The sequence below is a fragment of the Bubalus bubalis genome, chromosome 22, assembly GCF_019923935.1.
Source record: "Bubalus bubalis isolate 160015118507 breed Murrah chromosome 22, NDDB_SH_1, whole genome shotgun sequence".
Lineage (NCBI taxonomy): Eukaryota > Metazoa > Chordata > Mammalia > Artiodactyla > Bovidae > Bubalus > Bubalus bubalis.
Window position 1 is genome coordinate 26,796,822 of NC_059178.1, and position 24,026 is coordinate 26,820,847.

A 24,026-nucleotide genomic window follows, 5' to 3' on the forward strand; every position below is an offset into this window, starting at 1 on the left:
AAGAATCACTGCTCTAAGCCATGAATCACTGCTCTAAGCCATGGAAGAGCGAGCTTGAACCCCCCACCCCTTGGGTGTATAACTCAGAGCACTGGAGGGATTGGTTAAACCCTGGAAGTTAAATTTGAGGCATTGTTCTATGCTGTTTCTCTCATCATTTTGCATTAAACACAGCTGAAGGACTCTTTTCACTGAAGAAGGGCACTAGGCGTAAAATTACAAACCAAAGGGGAGGAACTTCGGCTGTGGCTTAATCTTCACAATTTATCCATCAAAAGTTATTGAGCACAATTCTAGGAGATCAGTCCTTTATGTGCTGTTGCTCCTGGGGGACGCTATTAGTGAGATGCACGTAGGAAAACCAGTCAGGGCAAGGACGACTCTCCCGACATGCCTTACAATGTGATTTTCGCATTAAAGTGTCCAGAGCCTTTGTCTTCTGTGTTTCTAATAAAACTATGGCAAGTTCCCTTTTTATGGGTTAGTTTCTGGAGTCCCTTGCAGAAGTGATGGTGGTTTACCACTTAGACTAGAGTGTTTTTCAAACAGTTCAACTGTGGGCAATAAAAATTTACCTCTTCTCATCAGAAATGTCTGGTTTTTCTGGTTGTTCCCTAGTTGTTATTCATATCACTGTGATGAATAAGGGTCGGTGTCTGTTTCCTGCATATATGTAATGTACAAAAGTGGCTATATATTGAGCATTTTAATCCTAAAATTACCTATATTTTCTGCTATAGTAAGTTATTGTACATTATTAAGTTATATACTACATTATAGCCAGTGGCATGCTGGTAAACCAGTTTGTGATGTGTGAAGGCATTATGAATAGTGTTTGCAAATTTCCATGGTGTAAATAGTCCCTCCAGGGTTGATTTCAAGCTGCCAACAATTTAACAACCAGCTCCCCAAATTCCTACAAATTTGACAAGTGACTCTTGAAAACAGTAGGAATTAACTCAAGCACACCACTGAAACAAACATCAAGGGAAAAGTCACTTTTTTTTTTTGGTTAGTTGCATTTGACTTACTGTTAGTCCAACAGTGGCCGAAACAGGTAGATTTGGGTGTTTTAACTCTTTTGTCATGTAGAGATCTTATCATAATGGAATGTGATTTGGAAACTGTTCTATGAAACAAAGTTCTGTGCTGTTTTCAAGGCATTAAATATGTTTATAATAACATAATGGCAATATTTAAGTTGTGTTAAATGTGTTGCTCAAGCGGTGAGTGTGTTTGATTTTAAAATACCACTCAACCTATAGAAAGGCATATGTGAAAATTATATTCTTATAGTATTTAAACCAAAATACAAAAATTTACTTCTGAAATGGTGTTTTTGGTTACTGTTGTTAAGATTTGCCTTTTCTTACAGGTATTCAAGAAGGAACACAATGTACCAAATGTAAAAATAACTGGGCACTGAAGCTTTCTATCATACTGTTATACATTTTGTGTGCCTTGCTTACCATCACAGTAGCCATTTTGGGATACAAAGGTAAGTACTGTTTTCTTTTTCCTTCTAAAAAGCAAGTTTCCTTTCCTTCATTTACACCTGAAAACACAAGTACATTTGCAGGCATGAAGTAGTTCATTAATATAATTCAGATGCAAAACTTAAACCTCTGAAGCTCCATCTTTACATCTTGAGCTTCTTATAGCTGTGGAATCTGAAAGGATAGAAGGAGCAATTCCTCTTGAGTCATTTCAACCATAATCATGGTCCTTTTATGAGTTGTAATTTTTTTCCGTCTTTGTTGCTTTTTCCTACTTATTTCCAGATACTCCCTCTTCCTCTGCCTTTTTTCATCTTATCTTTAAGAAGCCCCACAAAAACCCTGGAGTCAGCACACAGGAAAACTCTATTGACAGAGGATAAGACCTCCAGAGACACGACTTACGTCACCGGAGGACTGGCCTTATAATTCCCTTTTTTTCTCTTCAGCGCATTTACTGTGGTCACTGTTGTTTATCTAGCTCCAGAAAAACACTGCCCCATAGCAATGAAACACAGAGATGGCAGCACCATGTCAGCTGTGCTTTACGGCTTATCAGACATTCTTTGAACATGTCTGGTTTAAGATTGGTGCAGGGTTTTTGCCTGAATCCCCCAGACTTGCAGATAAAGTGGGTTGGTTCTCCCCACCACGGGCATTCCAGACACCACAGGTGAAGGTGTCCTGATTCAGAATCACGAACTATGTAAACCCTCTTATAGAAAACAGCCATGGAAGCCTTACAGAGACACGTGAAACAGACGTGTCGTCTGGTTTCAGTGAGAGAGGCAGACATGGGGTCTGCTCATCTTCACCCTGACAGGTTAAGAGTGGAGAATTCCACACATTCCCATCTCTGTTCCCTGCCCCATCAATTTGACCTGGGGACAGAAAGATGCAAAGTGAATTCCCTCCAACTTGTAACTCCTCCCACTGTCCTCCCAGGATTTAGTGGTTTCCTGAGACAACAGTGTACGGGAATGAGAATGGTCCCTGTCCAGTTCTTGAGTCCACCATTTGAAGAGCAATTGCTACTGTTTATTAAGTGCTCGTTGACGTGCCAGGAATTACGCTAAGTCCTTGCGTGGCTGTGTAACCTGGGTATGAATTGTAACCTCTCAGTGTTACTGACTTTTTACCTGTAAAATGACAGTCATGGTGCCATTCTTCAAGGTGCTTGGGATGAGCAAAGATGATATAACTGAGCCACCTGTTCTGAGGTTGGGCCCAGTAGAGTAGCTAAATCTCTCTCTTCCTTGTTGTTGTTGTTTAGTTGCTAAGTCGTGTTGAACTCTTTGCAACCCTGTGGACTACAGCATGCCAGGCTCCCCTGTCCTTCACTATCTCCCAGAGTTTGCTCAAACTTATGTCTGTTGAGTTGATAATGCCATCTAACCATCTCATCCTCTGCCACCCTCTTCTGCTTTCGCCTTCAGTCTTTCCCAGCATCAGGGTCTTTTCCAGTGAGTTGGCTCTTCACATCAGGTGGCCAGAGTATTGGAGCTTCAGCTTCAGCATTAGTCCTTCCAGTGAATATTCATGGTTGATTTCCTTTAGGATTGACTGGTTTGATCTCCTTGCAGTCCAAAGGACTCTCTCTTCCTTGCTTCTTCATAACTGTGTTTTTACAGTTCTAGCCATGAGAATGGCAAAACATATTAAAAATAATATAGTCAAGGCTTATGGAGTCCACTTCTAAACCTATTTCCATGGAAAATTGTGTGTGTTCCCATAGCGTGTTGACTGATGAACTTGGGCAGTGGAAATATGGAAAATTACCAGGCTATTTTATCCAGTTGCAATGAGTTAATCTCACCCAGGATTAACAGAGCAAGTGTTAAGAAAGGCTATTAAATCATGGCGAAGGCAGGAGAGCGGGAGGAGGGGGAGGAAACCCAATGGGGAAAAGGAGGATGTTTTATGTCCTAGGCAACTCAGCCTGGCTACCTTCCTTTACTAGGTTATTGAGGTCATTACTCACTTCTCCACAACTTTCCCTAGTGAACTCAAATAAAGAAGAGGCTTGAAATCAAACCGTCATCTAACTGGTATCTTTAAGGCTGTGCACTATGTGATGTCACGAAAGTAAACAGAGATGAGAAAGGTTTGAAGAAATACCTCTATGTGGTATTTTGTCATTTTTACCTCTGGGGAAAAAAAGAAAAAGTCTAGAATCTTTAATTATACAGATAGATCCGAAGGAGGGGGCTTTGTTTGTTTGTTTTTAAAGTACAGATATTTCCTCTGTTTTTATGAGAGTGGAAAGGCCTCGGCTCTGGCCTGTTTGTGTGGGTCCATTTGCCTGGAACACATTTTCCCTCTTCTCTACCTTTTTCTCATGACTTTCTCTTCCTTCTTTCCCATCATGTCTCCCTCAGACACGTGTCCTGCAAACAGTCCCTGAGAGCTGAGTTGGGTGCCCACCTGCTGGTCCCCATGGCATCATTTTTCACTGTAGTCCCTGTTGCACTATACCACTATGGCCAATGGGTCTGTCCCACCACCCAAACTGTAAGCTCCAAGAAGACAAGAGGCTATCTTTTATTTATTAAATCTCCTACTAGCACGTGGCTCATAGTACATAATTGGGACCCAATAAAGTTTACTGAGTGAATTAATGAGAAGATGGATGGATGGTTGAATTGTAAATTATCGCTGACTTCTATAAAGGCAATCAATCAATACCCAGTGACCTCTAAGGCAATTGCTGCGACTCAGGGCCCTACCTGAAAGCTTAAAATCCCAAAGATCGCTTGGCCCGCTCTGGGTGTATCTCACCAGGATAAAGGAGGATGAGATTGAGGGGGTGAGACAAGTCAGAGCAAGACCATGTTCTTATTCCTCTTTCTCTACTCCAAGGCCCCCATCCCTCAGGCATCTACTGACAAAAAGAAGATAATACAACATGCAATTTTTGTCTTTAAACACATACTTGATGAACTCAAATACTGATATTTTCCAGATGTGTTTTCTCTTTACTTTGAACAGTGATTCCTGTTTCTTGTTGATAAGATTCTGGTGACCCAACATGGTAAGAGGCAGAAAGATAAGTTCTTCCTTCACACACATCCCTTTGAAGTCTGGAGAAACTCACTCCACTTTAAAAAAAAAAAAAGGAAGAAACAAAAAAGAATATTCAGTGAAGGAAGAGGTTTTTCTGAAGGAGAAGTTGGAAGGAAATAAAACAGAAACTCCGTTATTTATCCGAGTTTGCAAAGGCATATCCATAGCTTTTTCTTCAAGACTGTTCTTTGTGTGTGTGTGTGTGTGTGTCTTAGTCACTTGGTCATGTCTGACTCTTTGCCACCCTATGGACTGTGTGTGGCCCAGAAGGCACCTCTGTGTATAGAATTTTCCAGGCAAGAATACTGGAGTGGGTTGCCATTCCCTTCTCCAGGGGATCTTCCCAACCTAGGGATCGAACCTGGATCTCCTACATTGCAGGTGGACTCTTTACCGTCTGAGCCACCAGGGATGCCCCAACTGTTCTTTAGTTCTCTTTTTATGTCACTTATGCAGATACAAGTTAGGATATAACTTAAGTTCCTTCCAGAGAATTTGCTGAACAAGTCAGAGAATTGCTGAGTCACCCAGACAGGTTCAGCACGCTAGTGGTGACTGGGCGGCATGTCAGCCACCTTACAAAAAGCCCATTCTTGGACGGTTACAGCTTGATGCACCCTCTGTCCTGGACTATTCATCATCCAGGCAGAAGCCACCTTCTAAGTTATGGGCTGTGTTTTCTCTGGAACATTCCCTGAACAGGAAAATCTTATTTTGTGGTCCTGCCCAGCAGGATGCTACCTTAAGGGATTTCAGCTAAAGAAGACAGACAGACATCTGAATCTTCCTCAGTAAGAACCTCCTCTAATACAACATTCCTAGTCACAGATGTCTGCCTTGCTGCTCAGTTCTGCAGGGTAGCATTACAGCTGGGTAAGCAAGCTTTCAAATGAGCATCAGGCCACACTGTGTAGGTGTTGTTAGAATCAAGGATCACACCTTCCCATCAGACAGTATTTTTGTAATGAAACCTGAAATAGTGTTCAAGGTAGAAATGTCTTTATTACATCCCAGGGGAGTGTACCTGGTATTACTGGGAAGTTCCAGATACCAATGAAGGGTTGTGTTTCCTACAGTCAAACTGGTAGACATTATTGTGAGCCCCAGGCAGGACTCTATTCTTCTTTCCTGTCCCAGAGGCCCGGTCATGAGCTATATATCTCTGGACCTTCCATGTCCATGTTTGCCCCAAACATGACAAGTACTTGGTAGACCTCTAAGAATGATGAATATAAAAGAAAGATAAAGAAGACATAGTCCTGGGACTTCTCTGGTCATCCAGTGGTTAAGAATCTGCCTTCCAACACAAGGGGCTCAGGTTCAATCCCTGGTCAGGGAGCTAAGATCACATGTGCTGTGGAGCAAGTGAGCCCACACAACTCAACTAGGGAGAAGCCTGTGTGCTATAACAAAGAGCCCACGTGCCACAGCAAGACCCAACCCAGCCATAAAAAAGAAATATTAAAAATAAAAAGACCAGCAGACCATGAGTTGGTCCTCTTAACAAGAAAAAAGACACAACTCTTATCCTCAAGGGATTTTTCTTGGAAGAAACCATGTTTAGGAAAAAGAAATACTCAATGACAGGCAAAGTGGAATTACAGAGTAAACATGGATGTTGGAGTTAGATCTCCTGGCCTGGAATCCCACTTAGTCCCTTATAAGCTGTGTGACTCTAAGGAAGTTACTGGACATCTCTGGGCCTTGATTTTTTTCATGTGTGAAATAGCAGTCATAAGGATTAACCGAAATGATGATGTAATACATCTTGGAAAGAGTGAGGCAATCTGTAGAGGCTGATTTTATTGCCATTCAGATACAGGGTCTCTTGGTGTGGAATCGGATCATCAGGGAAGGCTTAGCACAATGGGCCAGTGAGATTCAGAGTAGACCTTAAAGAATGGGTAGAATCAAGACAAGGGAGGAAAAGGCTAGTGGCCCAGATCAAGGGCTTTTATAGGACTTCCCTAGTGGTTCAGTGGTTAAGAATCTGCCTGCCAGTGCAGGGGACACAGGCTCAATCCCTGGTCCAGGAAGATCCCACATGCAGTGGAGCACCTATGCCATGTGCCACAACCACTGAGCCTGTGACTAGAGCCCATGCTTCACACAAGAAAAGCCACCACAGCGAGAAGCCCACCTGCCGCAACTGGAGAAAGCCCACGCGCAGCAACCAAGACCCAGTGCAGCCAAAAGTAAAGAAATTTTTAAAAATTTAAAAAGCACTGGAGGGGACATATGTATATCTGTCTGATTCATGTTGATGTATGGTAGAAACCAACACAATATTATAAAGCAATTATCCTTCAATTTAAAATAATTTTTTAAAAAACCAAGTACTTTTATAGAAAAGGTGTTATTGTTGGATTATCCTAGAGAATTGAGCTTTGGGGGTACTTGAAGAGGGGCAATGTTTCATATATATGACACCTAAAGTAATACTTTGAAGATAAAAGTCTGTCAAGAAACACTTTCCAATAAAGGGGACCATGTTAAAAAACAGACTGCTTAGACCCTTCTGTGTTCCCTGTTTTCCTCATATGAGGACAATCTACACACCGAGCTCTCCCTCCGAAGACGGGGAGTTTCTAGAGTCAGAGAGGATGTCTGCCACTATTTTCCTGACTGAGAATTTGTGCTAATGAGTTAAGAGTAAAAACTGGTGAAAATGCTGTGTATTTTTACAGCAAGTGTTACTTCTGGTCTCCATCAGTCTAGCATTTTTAAGCAGTCGCAAGCTGCCAGCTTTGCAACCCTGAAGTTTGCAGCTTTATATCCAACTCCTATTTTTAAACACAGATACACCGCCCTGGTGCCTACAGCCAGTTCATTAGCCCTTGTGGGCGGGGCAAAGAGTTTTCTAGCACCAAAGAGAAACAGATTTTTTAAGTGCTTATATTTATTCCTTTTACTCTATACAAACCTGAATGATCTGTCTATGACAGTTCTGGGTTTTTAAAAAGTAAAATGGAAGACAAATTAGACAGGGTTGAAAATGACTGCCTGTCAACATATTCAGAGGTTTCTCTGGCTTCCAGGAAAAAGGGGCAGGACTTAAGGTCCCTGTGTGTGGTTTGAGGACAGACTGAGGCTTGTGTTTTGATTTGAGAATCAAAACTGAACCTAAACTTGTAAACATTCCATGTTTTATTTTTCTAAAGGGCAGCTTTGCTAAAATGCAGATGAAACATTTTGTTCTTTGGAGTTTCTAGGAATAAGCATGCCTGTCAGACAACCCTCAGATTATTTTAACTGTATCTCTGGGTCTATATAATAATTTTTTGAAAAAAAAAAAAAAAAGATAATTATTCAACTAAATGCCATGCTCATTGCCAATGCCAAGGCCTCCCTGGGTTGGTTTGTATGTTTGTTTGCATAACCTCTAGCTCAGTTGATTCTTTTTCCACAGGCCTCGGCAACCAGCAGGCAGATCGTTTATTTAAATAAACAACGTAATGAATAAATCTGTGATGAATACCTACTACGCGCCACACACTGAGCTAAGAGCTGAGGATAAAACCAGCACCGATTTTCCTGCCCTAAGGGGTATTGGGGACTTCCCAGGTGGCGCTAGTGGTAAAGATCCCGCCTGCCAATGCAGGAGACGTAAGAGACTCAGGTTCAATGCCTGGGTTGAGAAGATCCCCAGGAGGAGGGCATGACAACCCATTCCAGTATTCTTGCCTGGAGAATCCCATGCACAGAGGAGCCTGGTGGACTACAGTCCATAGATTGCAGAGAGTCAGACACAACTGAAGTGACATAGCACACACGCGCGCAAGGGGTCTTGGAGTAGTGAAACCATGACAACACTATGATGGGAGTCCTGTGATCATGAGAGAGACCCCCAGCAAGATAAACTTCAGCGTAGGTTTCCCACAGGATGTGACCAGCTGAGTCTTGAAGAGCAGGGAGGGCTTAGCTTGGGGAAGAAGCCTGGGAAGAACATTCTAGGTGGGGAGAAGCATGCATGGAAAGGCTTGGGGGAGAAAGTGTTTGATGCAAGCCACACATTTCATTATGCCTGAACTGGAGAAGCCTGGGGAGGAGCACAACCAGTTTCTCCAGGGAAGGTGCCGGGAGCCCTGGGGCTGGTTCACTTTAGGTCACACAGATGCTTGGGAACATACATCTGCTCCTTGACGAGAGCTCCAAGAATCTTCTCACGTGGTCCTGCATGGCTGGAAGGCTTGCTGAATAAAATAGACTGGATCCATTAGCCTACAAGTAATATATAAACCATAACCATGCTTTAAAAAATGAGTCATCACTTTTTCAAAAGCTGTCAATACCAAGAGGGACAGTCAGCCTTGATCTCAAGCTGCTGGAGGTGAGATTTCATGGGAGTCACTTCTGGAGAGAGACACTCTTATTTGACATCCTATTCTTTTTTTATTTTTTATTTTTTCACTTTGTATACTTTATTTGTTTCTACATTTTTATTGGAGATATTTGACTGACAATATTATATTAGTTTTGGTGTCAAACAGTTGATTCAATATTTTTACAGATTACATTCCATTTAAAGTTATTACAAAACAATGGTTATATTTCCCTGTGCTATATAGTATATCATTGTTTTTTATTTTATTCATAATTGTATCCCTTAATCTCCTACCCATCTTGTCTCGCCCCTCTTCCAACTGGTAACCACTAGTTTGTTCTCTGTATCTGTGAGTCTGTTTCTGTTTTGTTATATATATTAGCTTGTTTTATTTTTTAGATTCCACATGTAAGTGACACTATACAGTATTCATCTTTCTTTGTCTGACTTATTTCACTAAACACAATACCCCCCAGGTCCATCCATGTTGTTGCAAATGGCAGAATTTCATTCTTTTTTATGACTGAGTAATATTTCATTGTGTATGTATGCACCACATCTTCTTGATCCATTCTCCCATTGATGGTCACTTAGTTGATTCCTTATCTTGGCTATTGCAAATATTGCTGCTATGAACATTGAAGTGCATATATCTTTTCAAATTAGTGTTTTCGTTTTCTTCAGATACATACCCAGATGTGGAACTGCTGGATCATGTGCTAGCTCTGTTTTTAGTTTTTTAAGGAACCTCCTGACGGTTCTCCATAGTGGCTGTACTAATTTACACTTTCACCAATAGTGTACTAGGGTTCCCTTTCCTCCACATCCTCACTAATATTTGTTATCTGTAGACTTTCTGACCAGTGTGAGACATTGTGGTTCTGACATTGTGGTTTTGACTTGTGTTTCTCTGGTGATGAGTAATGTGGAACATTTTTTCACTTACCTATGGGCCATCGTATATCTTCTTTGGGAAAATGTCTATTCAGGTCTTCTGCCCATTTTTTAAATTGGCTTGTTTTTTGATAATGAGTTGTATAAGCTGTTTATATATTTTGGATATGAACCCCTATGAACCATATCATTTGCAAATATCTTCTCTCATTCAGTAGGTTATCTTTTCATTTTGTCAGTGGTTTCCTTTGCTGTGCTAAAGTTTTTGAGTTTAATTAGGTTCCATTTGTTTATTTTTGCCTTTGCTTCCTTTGCCTTAGGAGACAGTTCCTAGACATTTTAGAATGATAAATTTATAACCATAGAGAATTAATTCTTCTGAGAATGAATAAGAGCAGTGGCTTTCATTTAACACTGCATCACTAACTTTTCCAGTAATATACAGTCAGGAAAATGCTGGGGGAAAAGTCTTCCTGGGAAATTATTATTTTTTGGAAACCCACTAAGGCATCTTCTTGTGAACTGTTAAAGAGTCACATGTCACTAAGGAGAAGCAGATTGTCAGGCCTTAGTGGTGAACTCAGGACAGAAAGTGGCAAACACCCTTGACTTTGCATCTCTTTTACTAGGACTTTATGTATAAACTTGAGCTAGATGTTCTTTGCTGTGGAATCTCCTTGCAGATAAGTGAGTCATACCTGCCAAGAATGGCAGGGAGTCTGAGTGACACAATTTTGTAAATAAATTACAGTGTTATTCTTCCACCTATGGAAATTAAGGGCTTCCCTGGTGGCTCAGGGAAATGGAAATTAATATAAATGATAATACAGATTGAGGACTTTTATAATACAAAAAAATTTAATGAGTTCTAAACTATTTCTAGAGTCCCCAAGGCACTACATAATCATGAGAACAGCTAAGAACCTAGAGTTCTCAACCAACTAAACTGCCATTGGGATTTGCAACAAGTACGTTATTTATTTTCCTAAAAGAATGGCTTTTCCCCTAGATTTGATTTCATTTATACTTTTTGTTTTATTGTTTCCTTTATTCTGTTATGAAATGATCTCTTGTTGAAACTGAAAGATAAAATGTGAGCAGGTATGTGCATTAATCCATTGATTTCCAAATCTTAGTTGTAGAGAAAATGGACAATGTTACAGGTGGCATGGAGACATCTCGCCAAACCTATGATGACAAGCTCACAGCAGTGGAAAGTGACCTGAAAAAATTAGGTAATGTGCAATGAGCGTGAACTATGAAGTTGAATCCCTGTAACTCAGCGGTCCCTACCTTCTTGGTACCAGACACTGATTTCATGGAAAACAATTTTTCCACTGACTGGGCGTGGGTGGGAGGATGGTTTGGGGATGATTCAAGTGCATTATATTTACTGTGCACTTTATGTCTATTCTTATTACATCAGCTCCACCTCAGGTCTTCAGGCATTACATCCCAGAGGTGGGAGACAGCTGCCCTAACTCAACTCAATGTAAATGACCACAGTTTTTGTTTTGTTTTTTAAGAATGACATGGCTCTAAACTCACATTCACCCGGAAAGACCTTAAACTTTCATGTTGTGTGTTAATCTTTCCTCATGATTTAATTCAGAAGCTTTAAAATTTTAAAATTAAGCACCAATTTTGAAGTTGAATCCCCTCCCCACCAAAATACTATTGTGTACCAAATAAAATCTGAAGATCAATCCTGATGGAAAAAAATCACAAATACCCTTTATCAAAAGCTCTTTTATAAAATGCTTGGTAAATTCTTATTTGAAATATTTTAAACTGCACAAAATAATTGTAGAAATTAATTTTAAGAAATAGAAGATTCCAGCCTATTTTATCCTGTGATTTTTTTTTCCCCCAAATTTTTAAAGAAGAATTTTGGTGATTTTGAGAAACAGAAGATTCTAGCCTATTTTATTATGTGATTTTCCCTCCAATTTTTAAAAGAATAATTTTGGTGAACTTAACAAATAGGTTATTGCCTTCTTGTCATCCTTTCTAGTGTTCTAGAAACAAGTAAATTCCTCCTTCTTCCATGAGAAAAGTGGTCACTCAAGTTAATCTGTGCTGGTATTCTGCACCCTTTCCAATTCCTGAGGACCCAGGTCTAACAGAGATGTCGATTACACTAATGCATGCAGTGAGCACATCACACAAGTTTTCTGTCCGAAATAGAGCACATTCCAGTTAGGAATAAAACTATCTTATTCTTGGGAATCTGTGACCTCACTCGAACACGTCTCCATCCCACCAACCTGAGTAACACATGTGTCTGATTCCAGGGGACCAAACGGGAAAGAAAGCGCTCAGCACCAACTCAGAACTCTCCACCTTCAGGTCGGACATCCTGGATCTCCGTCAGCAACTTCGTGAGATCACGGAAAAGACCAGCAAGAACAAAGATACGCTGGAGAAGTTACAGGCAAGCGGGGACGCGCTGGTGGACCGGCAGAGCCAACTGAAGGAAACTTTGGAGAATAACTCCTTCCTCATCACCACTGTCAACAAAACCCTGCAGGCGTATAACGGCTACGTCACGAATCTTCAGCAGGACACGAGCGTGCTGCAGGGCAACCTGCAGAGCCAAATGTACTCTCACAACGTGGTCATCATGAACCTCAACAACCTGAACCTAACACAGGTGCAGCAGAGGAACCTCATCACGAATCTGCAGCGCTCCGTGGATGACACGAGCCAGGCGATCCAGCGCATCAAGAACGACTTCCAGAACCTACAGCAGGTCTTCCTTCAAGCCAAGAAGGACACGGATTGGCTGAAGGAGAAGGTGCAGAGCCTGCAGACACTGGCTGCCAATAACTCCGCCTTGGCCAAAGCCAACAACGACACCCTGGAGGACATGAACAGCCAGCTCAGCTCCTTCACAGGACAGATGGACAATATCACCACAGCCTCCCAAGCCAATGAGCAGAACCTGAAGGACCTGCAGGACGTACACAGGGATGCGGAGAACAGAACGGCAGCCAAATTCAGCCAGCTCGAGGAGCGCTTCCAGCTCTTTGAGTCAGACATTGTGAACATCATCAGCAATATCAGCTACACAGCCCACTACCTGCGGACGCTGACCAGCAACCTGAACGAAGTCAGGACCACGTGCACAGACACACTGACCAAACACACGGACGATCTGACCTCCCTGAACAACACGCTGGCCAACATCCGTTTGGATTCTGTTTCTCTCAGGATGCAGCAAGATTTGATGAGGTCAAGGTTGGACACGGAAGTGGCCAACTTGTCAGTGATTATGGAAGAAATGAAGCTGGTGGACTCCAAGCATGGTCAGCTCATCAAGAATTTTACCATCCTGCAAGGTAAGTGGAAATTCTGGACTTGTTATCTATGATTGTAGAACAAATGACCCTAAAACTCGACAATTTAAAACAATAAGCCTGTATTATTGTGTAGTTCCTGTGGGTCAGGGATTCGGGAGTAGCTTAGTGTAAGTTGGTGGTTTGGGCTCAGTATCTCTCATGAGGTTGTAGTTAAGATGATAGCTGGAGCTATAGTCTTCTTATTTATCTATTTTTGGTTGTGCTGGGGCAGGGAGGTCTTTGTTGCTGCTCACAGGCTTTCTCTAGCTGCGGCAAGTAGGGGCTCCTCTCTAGTTGTGGTGCACGGGCTTCTCTTGTTGCAGAGCGTGGGCTCCAGGTGCTTGGGGGCTTCAGTGCTTATGGCACCTGGGCCTAGTTGCCCCAAGGTATGTGGAATCTTCCTGGAACAGGGATGGAACCCATGTCCCCAGAATTAACCACTGGACCACCAGGGAAGCCCTGGGACTGTAGTCTTCTGAAGCTTTAATTGGGGCTGAGGAGCTGCTTCCAAGATGGCTCATTCATATGGCTCTTGGACTTGTTGGTTATTGGCAGGTGGCCTTGGTTCCTCATCATGTGAAATTGCTTGAGTGTCCTCACAGCAGGGCAGCTGGCTGCCTCCAGAGCAAATGATCCAAGAGAAACAGAAAGAAGGAAGCCAAGAAGTCTTTTAGCCTCAAAGGCCACATACCATCATTCCACCATATCCTCTCCTTTAGAAACAAGTCACTAAGTCCATCTCACACTCAAAGGGGAGGGGAATTAAGTTCTATTTCTCAAAGGGAAATAGAAGGGAAGCATAACTAAGAATTTGTGGACAGTGCTTAAAGGTGTTCCATTAAATGTTTGTGAATGAAAGACTGGTTAATTTGGAATTTTTCAGTGCCTAGCTATTTCAATGCCATTACAAATTGGGCTCCTTTGGAAGAAAGATTCAATCTTTTAGATCATGGAGTGACCATTAAGAGATTGCTACTTCCCAGTGCCAAGAACAATGGATGATTGGCCATCATAGTAACTGTAAGGCCACAGGGGAGGGAAATGACGTGACTTATATATAAAATCTGAGTTTTACTCCAAACCAGGTCATCTGTATAAACTGAAAGTCCTTGGACCAGATTAGATCATTTTTGAGCTTTCAGGAAAGCAATCATCATCAGAATGACTTCACTAAGAAGAAAACCAATGAACTTCATTTTATTTCCTGACAGTAACAGAGATAGTATATTGTTTAAACTAGGAGAATGAAAAATAGCATATCTGGACTTCAGTGAGGCTCCTGGCAGTGATACCCTTCAGAACAGGTGGAGCAATCAGTGCTGGATGAATGACCAATTAGATGGGTTTATTGGTCGTATTCGTTTTCTGTGCTGCATAGCAGATTACTAAAAACTCAGCACTTACAGCACCCATTTCTTATCTCACAGTTTCTGTGGTCAGGAATCTGGGCACAGCATAGGTGTATCCTTTGTTTAGGGTCTTGCCCAGGTATAGGCTCAGTGAGGGGCTGTGGTTTCATCAGAGTCTTGACTAGGGAAAGCCTCATTTCCATACTCCTTCAGATTCTTGGCAGAATTCATCTGTTGGCAATCCAGATGGTAAGATAGGCTGTCAGGTCCTAAAGGTCACCCCAGCCCCTTGCCATGTGGCCATCTCAAACCATTGCAGCTTCTTTACACCCAGCAAGGGAGTCTCTCTCACTCCAGCCTGCAAAGATAGAGTCTTACATAATGTAACCTAGTCAAGGGAGTGACATCCCATCACCTTTGCCATATACAGTTGGTCAGAAGCAAGTTACAGGTTCCATGCTTAAGGGGAAAGGATTATACAAGGGCATGAGTCACGGGGAGTCACCCTTGGGTGTGACTGCCATGCTAGTCGAGTGAATATAAAGAGTGATAGGTAAATGAGCCCCTCTGAGCCTGGAAGCAGAGCTGAGTGGCAGATGGCAGGGCCCGCTCAACAGCTTTGCTGGGACTAGCATGAGGACGTGGATGAAGGCCAATACTTGTGTGATGTTGAACTGTGTATACTAACTAACAGGTCAGAGAATCTTGATCCAAAATGATCTGCAGAGGCTGGAACAGTAAAGAGATGCCAACAAAATGAAATAGATGGGGGAGACATGAAAATCCCCATTTGTAGATAGAGAAGACCAAACACAAATGTTGATGGGGGGTGGGGGTGGGCATGACTTAGAGGAAGTGTGCATGAAAAGTATGGGGCGTTTTAGTAGACTGTAAAGCAACTCAATGTGTCTGCCAGGGAAGCTCATGTGATCTTTTGCTGTATTAATAAGAATATGATATCCAAAATGAGGGAGGTGATACTCCCTCCTTTTAGCATGGCAAAACCACTCCCTGAGGATAGTGTGTATGTTGGGGAGTCCGATCAACAGGGGGTGCTCACAGACCAGCATGCTCAGAAAAATAGGACCAGGGTGAGTGATGGGGTCTAGAAACCATGTGCCGTGAAGAAGGATCGAAGAACCTGGAACTTTAACCTATAGGAGAGACTGCTTAGTGGGGAATAAGGCAGCTGTTTATAACTATTCAAAAGGCTGTCATGTGGAAGAGATTTTAAATGACATCTGAGACGCTCCAGAGGGTGAAACAAAGACTAGTGGGTACTCATTAAAGGAAAATAAGTTTTAGTTTTTATACAGTGTTACTTATAAAAATTGCTGTTGCTTGAAAATATAATGGGTTCTGTGAACCGTATGTGTGCCCCAGCTATAGAGGGGCTGGACAATGCCTGTCAGGGGTACTGTAGGTGAGAGTCATACTCTGAATAAAGAGTGGGCTTTCACACAGCCAGACAGTTCTTCAGTGCTTGATTTATTTATTACCTATATTTATTATTTATTTCTTTTCCCCTATTCCTTCTCGACTGAAATTCAGAATGAGGGGAAATCTCAGCAGACTTGCAGTCTCATAAAATAAGTGCTTTCTAATTGTCTCTTAAAGTTGTAATACCCTCAACAATCCTAACATGGTATTCTGGATATTTTCTAGCTATAAATGTCTTTGGAGATGTCATTTCCTTGGAGAAGGGGGACTACAGTCCATGGGGTTGTAAAGAGTTGGCCATGACTTAGCGACCAAACACCACCAATAAATGACAATAAATAGATTAACAATATCTAGATTGAGATATTTATTAACAATAAATAGATTCAGAGCCTGGCTTTAAATGAGTTAATGTTTCCGTTGTTCTGATTATTTTTATCAACTGAAATTAAGCATGAGAGTAATGAGGGCTTTTCATGAATTACCCCTGTGACACCCACTCTGTAAAGCAGATGCTCAAAAACTCATTGCCAGTTATACATAAGGAAACTAAGGCTTCGAGGGGTTTAAGGAACTTGCTTAAATTTACAGAAATGATAAGTAGCTAAACGGGATCTGAGCCCAGACTGTCTGGTGCAAAGCCTGTGATGCGAACCCCATAGATAATCACAGAAAATGCATGCCCTCCCTCCTGGCTGCCCCAGGGGAGCCTATGAGGCCAAGAAGACGGGATTTCACTCTAAGTGTGAGGGGGAGTTTTAAGGAAGGTGGTGACATGACCTGATTTATATTTTTGAAAGGTCATCCTGGATGCTGGGGGAAGAACAAATAACCAGGAAGTGATCCTGAAGGCAGTGGTCCAGTGAGGGGTGACGGACCCATTGTGGGTGACTTGGGATGGATGGTAGTATGCATGACCAAAGTGGGTCTTCTCAGTCAGGAGGAATTCTGGAGAGAGAATCAAGGGTAGCCCTGCCCTTCCCCAGACAATAGCCTTGACTGGCCTTCTGTGGCCGTGCCTGCAGGGTGAGGAATACATGGGCTGGAGGGGCTGTGAATGTTCAGAGCCCACCCAGATCCCTTCTTGATCACATTTGGTATGCAAGACCCTAGATTTCTCTCCCCAAAGTGTCCCAAGCCCAAAGGGTACTTTGATGGAGTGGAGTGCTGTGGGCAGAAACTGGACACGGGATCAGGCCAGCTGTGAGGAGCTGGACAAGGCTCGTGGATGGATCATACATGAGCAGGGCGGAGGAATGGGCATCTCCTAAGTGTTTAGCTTGAGCAACAAGGTGGATTCTGGGAGAGATTGAAGGCAGGAGGAGAAGGGGGCGACAGAGGATGAGATGGTTGGATGGCATCACCGACTCAATGGACATGAGTTTGAGTAAACTCCGGGAGTTGGTGATGCACAGGGAGGCCTGGCATGCTGCAGTCCATGGGGTCACAAAGAGTTGGACACGACTGAGCGACTGAACAACAACACCACCAACGAGGTGGATGGTGGTACTGACCAGGAGACACAGAAAAAAGGCCTGTTTAGACGTATTAAGTGGGAGATGTCTCTTAGGATGGGGTTTCTGACTCTCTCTCTGAAAGGCCTCAGAGCTCGGTTTCTAAATGGTATCTTCTTTTTCTCGTTTGCTTTCCCATTTACTTTTTTTTTAATAATTAAATTCATTTTAATTGAAGGATAATTGCTCTACAATATTGTATTGGTTTCTGCCAAACATCAACATGAATCAGCCATAGGTATACCTATGTCCCCTCCCTCTTGAATCTCCCTCCCATCCGACCCCTCTAGGTTGTTACAGAGCCCCAATGTGAGTTCCTGAGTCACACAGCAAATTCCCATTGGCTATCTATTTTACATATGCTAATGTGTTTGTTTCCATGTTACTCTCTCCTTACATCCCACTAACATTTATGCTTGGTCTGTTCATTAGCTGCGCTTTCTGTGAGTTGACCTGAGAAACTTCTCAAGCCAAGACACCCCCTTTCTATTCAATCTCTTCAACTTCCTCCAGGACAGGAATGTCCACCGGCGATTCCAAGAGAACCAAAGGCGGGAAAGGGATCCAGCTTCCGAATTCCAGTGGTTCCTCCCACACTTCATCTCTGGCACCTTTCCTGTTTCTCTGTACCAGATCTCACCACCAGGGATGAGGGAGAGATGGGATGGAGCAGGAAGGAGCAGGGTGGGATTAACATTGGCCTAGGCTGGGAGAAGGCAATGGCACCCCACTCTAGTACTCTTGCCTGGAAAATCCCATGAATAGAGGAGCCTGGTAGGCTGCAGTCCATGGGGTCACTAAGAGTTGGACATGACTGAGCGACTTCACTTTCACTTTTCACTTTCATGCATTGGAGAAGGAAATGGCAACCCACTCCAGTGTTCTTGCCTGGAGAATCCCAGGGACGGGGGAGCCTGGTGGGCTGCCGTCTATGGGGTCGTATAGAGTCAGACACGACTGAAGCAACTTAGCAGCAGCAGCAGCAGCAGGTTAGGTTTGCCTCTGTAAGATTCAGAATACCCTGATACTTTCCAGGAAATTCTTGGTGACTCGCACTCCAAGAACCCTAATGCTTCTGGCACAGTTCAGCCACAGCAGACATGTGCCTCATTAGGAACTGAAACGTGAAGCTGATGGATTAGATGGCTGAGCAAGATGATCATTTGAAACTAGGTATGAAGTCATGTACTGAATCCTGGAGAAGACTCTTGAGAGTCCCATGGAAGCAAGGAGATCCAACCAGTCCATCCTAAAGGAGATCAACCCTGAATATTCATTGGAAACACTGATGTTGAAGCTGAAGCTTCAATTCTTTGGCCATCTGATGTGAAGAGCTGACTCATTGAAAAAGACCCTGATGCTGGGAAAGACTGAGGGCAGGAGGAGAAGGGGGTGACAAAGGATTAGATGGTTGGATGGCATCACTGACTCAATGGACATGAGTTTGAGCAAACTCAAGGAGATAGTGGAGGACAGGGAAGCCTGGCGTGCTGAAGTCCATGGGGTTGCAAAGAGTCAGAGATGATGGAGCAACTGAACAATAACAACAACAAAATTGAATCCTGACAACAATGATCTCTACCTCCATAAACCCCAGAACCTTATGAAAGGCTTATTTTTTTGTTGTTGCAGATAATGTAACATTTTTTATCCTAATTTGGCACATGGAAGACTTCATACTCCATAAAACACACTCTGCAAGTTCACCTCACACCCTAAGCTACTCCTACAATACATGCAGGTGTAGATCGCATCCTCCTAGTACAACCAGACAATTCCCTGCACCTGCTCTTCCGGGAAGACCACGAGGTTCGTGATAAGAACAAGAGTTCTAGAGCTGGAGATCCCTGGAGATGAGTACCAAGTATCTGTCTACCTATTACAGTTATAAGGACTTAATGAGATAATGTAAATAAAAGAGTGCAGTGCCTGGCAGAGGCTTAGCTCATATTCATACCCAAGCCTGAGTATGTTCAGTTCCTGTCCAAGTTTTTCCCTCTGCTGTAGCCCCAGCCAGTACATCACCGTGGAAGACAACATTCATGCCCACAAAGAACACAGCTGTACAGATGCAGGCTTTAAGGTTGAAGGGAGTTCAGAAGTTCTTACTGCTGGCGTCCCGGTGCCCAGCCCTGGAGAGGAATCAGACTGGTGCTGCCAGTCTCTGACTTTGACTCATTTTTGATCCACGTTATATATTTACTTTTGGCTCTGCTGGGAGCTACTCTCTAGTTATGGTGTGCGGGCTTCTCATTGCACTGACTTCTCGCGTTGCAGCACTCAGACTCTAGGACGAGTGGGCTCAGTAGTTATAGCACACAGGCTTAATTGCTCCGGGGCGTGTGGGATCTCCCCAGATCAGGGATCGAACCCATGTCCCCTGCAGTTGGCAGGTGGATTTTTAACCACTGGACCACCAGGGAAATCCTGATCCACATTTATTGAGTACAGGCATTCAAAGGCACTGAAGCACAACATGGCCAGTTGGTGAGAAACAGTGGCTTAAATATATCCTCCTCTGTGGACAAAGAGCTTCCATGGCTTTCCAGATGTCTGACTATCTTGAACATGAGGTCAAGAACCAAATTATTCTTTAAAACGATTGCCAAATATCCTCTCTTAAATTTCCTTTTAATTTGTATATTCCCTTTCACCTAAGCACCGCAGAATGACTTTTTCATATGTGGGTGTTAAATAAATGTGATTCATTTCTCTGCGTGAGAAGAAAAATATGTCAGATGATATTACTATTTTTCTGTATCTTCCAACCTGACCACTTGTGGTTCTAAAATAAAAGTCTCCACGATGTTGAGTAGCAGTTAAGAATTAAAGTGGTTTCTCTATTTTCCGTTAGGCACGAGCAGTTTTTTTTGGAAAACAAGTTGTAAAGTTATTTCAGGGGTAGGATACAGGGCTTGGCCCTTCTCAAAGTCTGCAGCTTGGTGGCCAAAGCAGCAACAGCACAGTATTCAAAGTCTCCTGTCCTCTTTAAGATGTTTGTTTAAAGGATTCTGGTGTTTAAGGCTCCTGGCTCTGGAGCCTAGAAGCCTGGGGAGGAGGTTTTGCTGACAGTGCAAACACAGCTGTTCTGAGTTCTGGTCTTGGTCATATACGGGCATTTCTGGAGCCTTCATTCGACAGCTTTACCAGCAACATGGTATCCTGGCATTTCAGAATCCCAAGCCAGGGGAGCTCCCTGGTGGTTCAGTGGTTAGGGCTCCACACTTCCATTGCATGGGACACGGGTTCAATCCCTGGTCAGGGAACTAAGATCCCACAAGCCACATGGCAAAAAAAAAAAAAAAAAAAAATCCCAAGCTGGGCAGCCAGCCACGTGGCCTCCAGTTTTTGCTGTTCTGTACAGGACATCATGTCTGCCCCACATGTAATGTCACCATTTTCTCGACTCTGAATTCAAGTTATTGCATGGGCTCATGAATACTGTCTTGTCATTTATTTCAGAGTTTTCACTTTTAAGGCACTATCAGTGGCTTATATTTTATTTCATTTTACTTTGACTTTAACAGCTGCCCCCACCAAAAAAAAAAAAAGATTCAAGTAATACCTAAAATCCTAGGATCATCCAGATGCCAAAAGCAATGCTGGCATCCCAGGCCCTTGAGGAAGATACACCCCTAGCGTTAGTGATTACCTTTATAGGGGGATCCAGTCCTGACTTTTGAAATGGTTTTAGCTCTTTTTCTTAGTGATTTTTAAAAAGAAATAAATAGCAAATATCTAGGTCTTAAGGACGGAGAAGGCAATGGCACCCCACTCCAGTACTCTTGCCTGGAAAATCCCATGGACAGAGGAGCCTGGTAGGCTGCGGTCCATGGGGTCGCTAGGAGTCGGACACGACTGAGCAACTTCACTTTCACTTTTCACTTTCATGCATTAGAAAAGGAAATGGCAACCCACTCCAGTGTTCTTGCCTGGAGAATCCCAGGGATGGGGGAGCCTGGTAGGCTGCCGTCTCTGGGGTCGCACAGAGTCGGACACGACTGAAGCGACTTAGCAGCAGCAGCAGGTCTTAAGGAGCGAGCAAAGTATTGTCTTAATGAGCCAAGTATATGAATGAATGAATCCCCAAGTACAGGGCATACAGAGTATGTTTTCCCATAGCCCAGGGTTTGAAGGCAGAGTTCCAGCCTCTGGCTCTAGCTCTGGAGCCGATATTTTCCCAAGGCTGGGGCAGCTGTGGATGAAGACGTGGGTCCTAGCAATGTGCCTGCTAGGAGTTTATCCACAGCCATGAATATAAAACATTATATTAAACTTTTCAATATAACAGAGAACATATTTGTTTTTTTAATTGGAGGATAATTGCTTTACAAAGTTGTGTCGGTTGCCCCTCTTGAGCCTCCCTCCTACCACCACCCTACCTTTCTAGGTTGTCACAGAGTGCCAGGCTGGGCTCCCTGTGTTGTAAAGCAGCTTCCCACTATGTATTTTACACGTGGTAATTTGTATATTTCAGTACTACTCTTTCAATTCATCCCACCCTCTCCTTTCCCAATTCTGTCTGTTCTCCGTGTCTGTACCTCTCTTCCTGCCCTGCAAATAGGTTCATCAGGACCCTTGTCCTAGACTCCATATGTAAGGGTTGATATATGATATTTGTTTTTCTCTGACTTACTTCACTCTGTATAACAGGCCCTAGCTCTACCTCAGTTCAACTGACTTAAATTCATTCCTCCTTATGGTTGAGTAATATTCCATCGTATATATATACCACAACTTCTTTATGCATTCATCAATTGATAGACATTTAGGTTGCTTCCAGGTCCTGGCTATCATAAACAGTGCTGCAGTTAACATTGGGATACACGTGTCTCTTTGAATATGCAGATAATCTATTTGTGATGGATATAGTGCTTCATATGAAAAATTCAGTTTTTATCCTAATCCAGGTAGGAAATCCATCACAAGTAGGATTTTAGACTTTATCCAAGGCAAAAACTTGCATCTCCTCCCGATATTTTATTCCCTTCCTTCTCAACATCTGGAAATTAGTATCAGTTGGTATTTTGTGTTGACTGTGAGGTCTGCGTTTTTATGGCATTATTAAAATAAGCTATGATTCTTTGTGGAGGGGGTGAGGATATTCAAGTGTAACTTAGGTTCAGAGAGAAATAGCCAAAGACCATATACTACTCGACCCCAGAAAGAAAGAAGATTCATGAAAAGCTGTCACCCCAGGTAAAGGAGGTCTTGGATTCATGTCGGGAGGGGAAGAGAGAATCGTATGTCTTTGGAATTCTGTTGGCAACCAGAGGAGGGTGTTCTGGAAGAAATACAACTCTCTGCCACATGGGTCTGTCAGAACATTCAGAACAGGGAGACAGGCCCTGGAATGGGCACTATTTCCTGGCCATGGGTGAACTCATTTCCCATAACTTGCAAGTACATCACCAACCCATCATGCGTGATAGAGCAACGCTGGTTATTGGCAAATCCATAAAGACAATAAAGAATTTCTAAAGCACTTGAATTTCCTAACAGATCTTCCTCATTATTTGGATTTCTTAAGGTCAAACATAGAACATGAACAAAACAGAAGTACTTGTGTGTTGGGGGAGTTACTTTTATTTTTGCCCTTATTCCAAATAAATCAGATTTCTGTTTGTTTTGGCCTATTGTCAGTATCATTCCACTAGAACCTTCCATCATGCTGCATGCTTTACAGAGGAACACACAGGCCACCTTCCCCAGTAATCTCTTAAGACATTTTTTCTCAACTGCACAAAGGAGCTAAGTTATCTTTTTAAAGGAGATCCACCTGGCAGTAAAAACTCACCCTCTGTCTTTCCTAAATGGCTAGGCTGTTTAATGAGCCTCCTCAAGTTAAACAGGAAAAAAAAAAAATCAAATTATGGATATAAGATCACAGGATCAGTTCAGAAGTATGAATAGAGTTGGGAAGACATCTCCCCATGGCCAGTCTTACTGGCAGCCAGGGTCAACCTGATACATAGATTGAGTGGAGGTGACTTCTTAGAATGAGATAAAAGTCACCAGGCAGGACACTGTTACCCTAGAATCCCTCCCTTCTAGTCTTTGCTGGACCCAAATGTTAGCACTAATGCAACGGGCTTTCTTTTATATACATATATATATATATTTATTTATTTATTTTTGGCTGTGCTGGGCCTTTGTTGCTGCGAGGGCTTTGTCTAGTTGCAGCAAGCAAAGGCTACCCTTCCTTGCTGTGTGCAGGCTTCTCATTGCTGTGGCTTCTCGTGTTGCAGAGCACAGGCTCTAGGGCACATGGGCTCAGTAATTGCGGTTCCCAATTACTCTGTTCTAGAGCACAGGCTCAGTAGTTGTGATGCATGGGCTTAGTTGCTCCTCAGCGTGTGGGATCTTCCTGGACCAGGGATTGAATCTGTATCTGCCACATTAGCAGGTGGATTCTTTACCACCAGGGAAGCCTGCAAAGGGGTTTTTGACCCATTAGGCACATTGATTTGACCAACACTTGCTAGATAATGACTGTGGCCTGTAATCTAGCTACTAGATGGGGAAGGGTCCTCGAAGAAGAAACAAGGACTAAACATCACAGAAGGAGGGAAAACTTCCACCTGGAGTGACCTGGGAGGATTACA

General features: G+C 42.9%; 1 protein-coding gene across 7 annotated transcripts in view; it reads left to right on the top strand.

Annotated features, from left to right (window-relative positions):
* COLEC12 (collectin subfamily member 12) overlaps nucleotides 1-24,026 on the top strand; it is a 183,020-nt gene that overhangs the window by 141,923 nt on the left and 17,071 nt on the right. For all 7 annotated transcript variants that reach the window (XM_006079204.4, XM_044934565.2, XM_044934566.2 and 4 more), the window contains 3 exons: nucleotides 1,376-1,498; nucleotides 10,914-11,012; nucleotides 12,072-13,118. In XM_006079204.4, the coding sequence (XP_006079266.1) occupies nucleotides 1,376-1,498; nucleotides 10,914-11,012; nucleotides 12,072-13,118 (1,269 nt within the window). The remainder of the gene's footprint in view (nucleotides 1-1,375; nucleotides 1,499-10,913; nucleotides 11,013-12,071; nucleotides 13,119-24,026) is intronic.